Below are 6,756 nucleotides of genomic sequence, written 5' to 3' on the forward strand. Positions count from 1 at the left end.
TTATTCAAAAATTTTTATATTTTTAACTTTAAATTCTATTGACAAGTATGATTTATTTATATTGCCTACTGTTGAGAAATGGGTCCGGGAGTATATAGAACAATGCTTTGATTTCGGGGATCTCTCGGTGAGATAAATAGCGCAGAGTATATGTACAGTTATCCGTCTCTATATATATGGGCCATCGGGTGCAGCAGCAGCAGCTGAAGAGCTGAGTGCATACAGAATCCCTACTGCTATATTATATGTATACGTAGTTCACTCTCTCATCCAGCGCCAAGTGTATGTATATATTATCTATATATGCCTATGTGATGCCCCAGTACTATACGGTGTTGTACACCGAGTACCGATAACAATGAGCCAGAGACAAAGCCCAGGTACAATGCTGATGTTGAACTCGACTGATTTCGACGATTTTTGGGCTTTGCATGTGCATCGCGCGCGTTTCCCGGCAATCATTCCCGCATACGTAATCATTGCTATGGGCACACACCAAGCTTTTCGTGTACACTGATCCAGAGGTTCTCACATTCATTCCTCTCCTTTTATACCCGTCTCATGAGTCATGACGTATTTGTTTGCCTTTCGAACTTATTTTATTCTATACTTCCTTTTTCCAAGCGTTTCAAACTCTGTCACCTGGATCTTTGTATCTTTGTCCTGGCTTTATTTAGCACGACTCCCAATGCCACTGCGACTGCAGTATCAAAGTCCTACAATCAAGAGATTGTCAAAAAAAAATTTTTTTTTATCAGTCAAGTCACTATTAAAATTTATTTTAAAAAATTGAATTTTGCACAAATGCAAATGCTCGAGTGAGCACCCCTGTCTGTACCTGAATAGATACATTGTACCGAGGCGGCCTATTGACGGGCGATTGTTCCCTCAACAATAACAACAATATCTGAATAGTCGTGCACATCTCGCACGCACTTGCCCGAGAGACACACAACTGTGTGTATAATCGAGCACACCGGTCTGTTATACACTTCTACAGGTGAATATGCTTTAATATATGTATATATATGTTACATGTAGAATACAATATGTATAGGAGAAGAGGTAGGACACATGGGTAAAAGGAATCGTTGAGAGGGACAGTGTACCTGCATAAATGTGCGAGTGTTTATTGTCACAATGTATACGTGACGCACGATATGATAGAATTCCGAGAAGTGTGATGACGATGATCAAGAGGTAAACGGGCGGATTGATTTGTATTCCTTTTCGGGATTAAATGTTAAATCGACCCTTCTCTCTCTCCGATATTTGTCTATATCTGACATTACAGATTAATTATACGCGCATTGCTGCTAAGCCAATAATTTATAATAACAATTATTATTAATTGACAATTAAATTATTTATTTATACATTTAAAAATTTTCAAATATTATTGATCTGTGCATAATCTTATCAATGGAAAAAATATTTAAAAATTAATATCACATTTTTTGTAATACGCGTTATATGTACAAATTTATAAAACACTTGTAATTGTTATGAAAATTGAGTATTTAGTCAGTTGTCGGTGAGGTAATTCGTTATCTATCAGTTTGGCATTCATAGTGATAAGGTTTCTTGAAGTCGCAATCGCTGCACTGTTCCTGAATAAAAAATTTAATTCGTTAATTCACAACTGTATAATCAATTCCACTAGATTGAGCTTAGTGATAATTTGAAGTGAATGAAATACTTACGGATAAATAATAGCTGACGTTTTTGTCTGTCTGATTATCAATGTCGCAACTACTTTCCGATTTGTTGGGCCAACCGAAACCTCGGAGACTTGCCTCAAGATTCAAAATATCTCTCTTCCTGTACATTACCATCGGCTGCGATCGAGCTGCGGCAGTGGATTTTTTTACCGACTCTTCTCGGGATCTGCGTAACCGACTGATGTAATCGCGCGAGAGGTTTTGCGACTGTTCTGGCTGAGGTAAAGGGAGCAGCTGTCGGTAAAAATGATTGAGCTCGAAAAAGTCCATTGGTAAGTTAGAATCCTTCGGAGCTTTATTTATGAAGCGGCGTCGGCGAATACGATTTCTAGATTCTTCCCTTGGCTTAGATTTCTTCACTGCCGCTGTGAACGATTGTAGTATAGTTGCCGTTATGTGTTCACATTCTGCAGGAGAGAATAATGATTCACCCGTTGATAAAGACTCGCGTGATGATAAGGACTCCCGTGATGATAAGAACTCGCGTGATGACAATGGTTCCATGCTGCTGCAACCGGAATCACTTTCGGATGATAATCTTGAATCACTTCTTGTTTTATCATTTATTTCTTTTCTCATCAGCAAAGACGTGAGATCGTTGAAATCTTCCGATTCTAAGCCGCTAAGTGTCATTGCCATAGATAGCGCCATTTTTTTCAATAATGTTTCTTATAATTTTTCAGCTATCAAATCACCTTAATAGTAACTTTTTAGTTCACTGCTTTTCCAAATCTTATAATTATATTTTATCATAAAAATTATCAATTATTTTACTTGGTCAATATCACACTCAATTAGCCGCAAAAATTAGCAGTAAAATTTTGATAAAATGTACAAAAGACTAGACAACTGTACAAAGCGACCCGTTCTTGCTGGGTTTGATTTGAAAACTGATCAATGGCCGACTTGGTGATAATTACTGGTCATTATTGTAAGACCACGAAAATGTATTTAACTGTTGTCTATTTTTTTCAGCCAATGGTCTTACTGTAATTACATTCTATACTGCCATAGTTGCAACTAAAACTAGAAATGTGAAAATAGACAAGTCGATTAGTCATCACCGAATTCCAGAGAATTAATTTTAGCCTGTCTTATCTCTAATTTATCTACTAGATATATTTTATTTACATTTAATTCTATTCTTGATACATAAATATGAATATAATGTCCGTGACAAGCCGAATTGCTCATCGGAAACTTGCAGAAGCAGTGAAATTATTAAAGAGCAAATAAAATTTAGTAAATAAATATAAATGAGCTGTCGTGTTGTTTTAGGGAGTAAAAAAAAGCAAATTGTTTGAGAGAGAAAGGAAAGAGAAAAGTTATTTTCGCGTCCTCTTGTCGACCCATCCGGTGGCCTTAGCAACGCACATGCGCCCTTATCTTGGCAATATCCTCTCCTCTGGCTCTTGCGGGTGGTTGGGGATTGGCCCCAGAGTAACACCCCCTCATAATGGGTTCACCCGTCCGAGCAAGGCCGAGCGAGCGAGCGAGCGAGCGAGTGAGACAGATACCGCGACAAAGAGTAAGAGAGTAAGAGCAGGCTGGAGGAAGAGAGGGCGGCAGAGGGATGAGACGTCAGAGGGCTACGGAAGCCATATTGATTTCCCTATGTTTCCCCGTGTTGTTACTATAGCGCCCGGTGAGGGCGCGACGAGGAGCACACTACAGTACACGAGGACTAAGTATCCGTTCACTGTCTACCCTAAGCTCTCCTCTTCCTCCTTTAATACTCCGAGCTCTACTTTTCTCTTTTCCTTTCTCTTTCTGTTCCTCTATTTTTTATCTATTTATTAAACACACATCCAAATATCCATTAGATTCATCAGTATTATTAATAGCTTCCGATCTACGAAGATTAATAATATAAAGCCTAATAGCTGATCATTAGGCATCATCTGTAACAACATCAACGCCCCAAATAATTTATAGACATTCGAGGCGTACAGATAATATTTGGTGTTAGATTTTTGGCTCCAACACCTGGGTGGTCAAGCACGCTATCCCACATCAGCTGCAACACTCGCCAGCAGAATAAATTCTCCCATCTTTTTCTCAGCAGTGGACCCTTACAACTGTTCGGACTGCGTTGAGTTGGCCAGAGCAAACTGGGAATAGAACCAGCGAGAGAAAGAGGAAGAGGAAAAGGAAGAGGGATAAGCAGAGCCAGAGGAAGAATAAGAAGAAATAGTAGGTTAGCTGTTAGGTAGTGATGCATGGCTCGGTAATAGCTACAATACAACCAGCTTACAAGAGGGGTTCCGCTTCCATCCCGTCGGGCGACTGAAGATTTATTGCTCTCGAGCGGATTGCGGATTCCCAGATTCCCGGTTTGTCCTTATAAATGGTACCCTATTAATTGACCCCACTCATCGGAGGGCGCGAGGAAAAAAACAAGACCGAGAAGACACTTGTAAAAGGGTGACTCGATAACTAACGTTAATGCTCTTAATGGTGTGTATATTTATTTCCCTCATCGCAGTAGACCTAGAATTACCACTGGCATCATCAACTCAGATAGGAGGAGTTTAACGTCAAAACAAAGATAAAAACTACTCACGCAACCTTTTCCCGAGTGCAGGAAAACATTCAATTAATTTACCCTAGATAAATAACATTTAAACATGAAATTCTGTTTATTTCATCTAATTCTCATTATCTTTTATTTATTATACTAGATATATATATATATATATATGTGTGGCGAGTGTGTGATGTATTGAATTTCATTCGTTTGCTGACTTTGGGCAAGATTATACGCTATAAAGCACAAAGAACTGTATATCCTGTGTCCTGTGTACGTATATGATTTTAATAACATGTAAAACACTGGGATTACTAAGATTATGGGACTGAGCTGAAATGTGTCTGTGCAATATATACATATATATGGTGTCGCACGTATTATACATCGGCGGATAATAATGAAACGCTTGCGAATCACTGGGGGTTTCAAAAGGGATAGCGAACAAGACGAGGAGGGAAAGAGGGAGGAGAAAACCAGCAGGGATGAATAAGAACGACAACCATGAGGACTTGGAAGAGAACAAGGACGAGGATGAGAACCAGGATGAGGATGAGAAGTGAATAAAGGAAAAGCACAGGACGTAATAATTTCACGATGAACCAAATCCTATATCTAAAGTGGACACGCCGCTGGGGGGATATCACATTCAGCGACCCCCCGTTGATCTAATATTGCTTTATTAGGCCCTACTTTCGGATATGTTTCATCTCTCACGTGCTCGTCAGGTGAGCTGCTGTACTGTTTTCTCGAATAAAACACATGTAAATCACCGGGACGTTGTACTACTTGTTTTACAGTATACATTGTTGTATGATATGTTAGATATATGATGTATTATGTATGTTGGGGTATGTATGTATGTGTATTTATATATATATATATGTGTGCGGATGTAGAAATGGATGTTCAAGTGAAGCGCAAATTAGACGTCTGCTGTCCTTGCGCAGAGTAGTATTATGGGGAGAGCTGTACTCCTCTTATGTGAGTAGCAAGGCGAGTTGGATCCCGCAATCCCACGAAACAAGGCTCTTGAATGCGCTCACGCTCGACTTGATCCGTAGCCGGCTCAACGGACGAGAGCGTTTGCACAAACCAACCTACCAGATGTCGATCTGAATATTTTACTCGTCGAAAGATCAACGAAACAGAAAAACAGAGAAATTATTTTGACGTTGCTGAAATTTTGAATTAAATGTAATAGAGACACTAAATAAGATGGATTTTTATCCATGGGGGAATTTTCAGTCTTCATGTAGACACGAACTTTCGTTCGGCTGATGTGTAAACTGTTTAATTTATTTAATTGCGATGGATCTTTGTATGGGTCCACAATGCCGGAGTGAAAAAAGGTTCGAGTGGAATGAGGAAGCAAAAAACTATAAGAGTAAAATAAAAGTGAAGTAGCAGACTGTAATCCAGCAGCAGTAACGACGGAATAGTGGATGGCGAGCCCAGCAATGGGTAGCAGGATTATCACGGGGTATCATATGGGACCTCTCGAGATCGGAAAAGAGTGAACGAGGGGGCGAAGAGAGTAGGTCCATGGTTACCGGCCAAGTGGGGCTCCTAGGGTGTAGAGTACCGCCAAATCCACCGCAAATGCTCTTGAGTACTTCTTGGTTGGACGTGAGCGCAAGGGCGCAACGAGAGCACGTGGTACTTGAACTAGTTGGGGACCACCGAGTGGCTCGGTTGGTTGGTTTCTGCTACTGCTACTACTCCATCTTTCTCTCTCGCTCTCTCGCTCTCAGCGTATGTACCACACACTACTACCAGACGTTACTAAAGTGCAACCCAACGAGAGGAGATGCTTGAAAATAAAAACTAAAAATACGATACGATGAAAAAATAAAATAAAAATAATGAAAAGTAGACAGTGCTGTACGAGCTCTTACGTTTCTTGTTAGAGTTTTTTATATCCACATCCACACTGCCAAGAAATTCAATCAGCTTACTTTTTTTTTTTTTACTTTATTTTCGCCGATTGAATTTTCATTTTTGAATCTCTCGCATTTGCAGCAGCAGCAGCAGCAGAAGCAATAGCATATAGTAGCATTTGTTTTTGTACCTTTCTATATAACCTCGATAACGGGAATGCTGGATAAAATGCCCGGCCATAACCGTGAGGTGGACAGAATTCCATAGTACATATGTGGAAGCGCGCTGGAGCTACGCAAGCGTGTACACTAGAGCGTATGTACATTTGCCTCGTGGATTATGTACAATCTGCACATGCTGCCCAGGTATATACCATACATATATCTCTATATGTACATATATACATATATGTGCGCTCAGATTATGTACCCATGAAGGGGATGTAGATACATAAGCGGTACACACACACACACACACACACAGGTTGGTATCGCTTCGACTGCGTTCCAGCGAGAGGGGACTTGTGATAGAGTGAGAGAGAACCGCCGAGAGGAGGACGAAATGGGGGTTGGCATTGGATGTAACAAAATCAATAGAGGGGTGGCGCGCGAGAAGAGTCGCGGGGGT

At 40.2% G+C, this 6,756-nt stretch overlaps 1 protein-coding gene across 1 annotated transcript; it reads right to left on the bottom strand.

Annotated features, from left to right (window-relative positions):
• Window positions 1-1,382: 1,382 nt before the first annotated feature.
• LOC103569293 (uncharacterized) lies at window positions 1,383-2,688 on the bottom strand. Its single transcript, XM_008546520.3, has 2 exons — window positions 1,704-2,688; window positions 1,383-1,610 (listed from the first exon to the last, which is right to left on the bottom strand). The coding sequence occupies exons 1-2, from the start codon at window positions 2,370-2,372 to the stop codon at window positions 1,548-1,550; spliced, it is 732 nt and encodes a 243-aa protein (XP_008544742.1). The 5' UTR covers window positions 2,373-2,688; the 3' UTR covers window positions 1,383-1,547.
• Between the last annotated feature and the right edge of the window lie 4,068 nt (window positions 2,689-6,756).

The sequence above is a fragment of the Microplitis demolitor genome, chromosome 5 (assembly GCF_026212275.2).
Source record: "Microplitis demolitor isolate Queensland-Clemson2020A chromosome 5, iyMicDemo2.1a, whole genome shotgun sequence".
In the NCBI taxonomy this organism is placed as follows: domain Eukaryota; kingdom Metazoa; phylum Arthropoda; class Insecta; order Hymenoptera; family Braconidae; genus Microplitis; species Microplitis demolitor.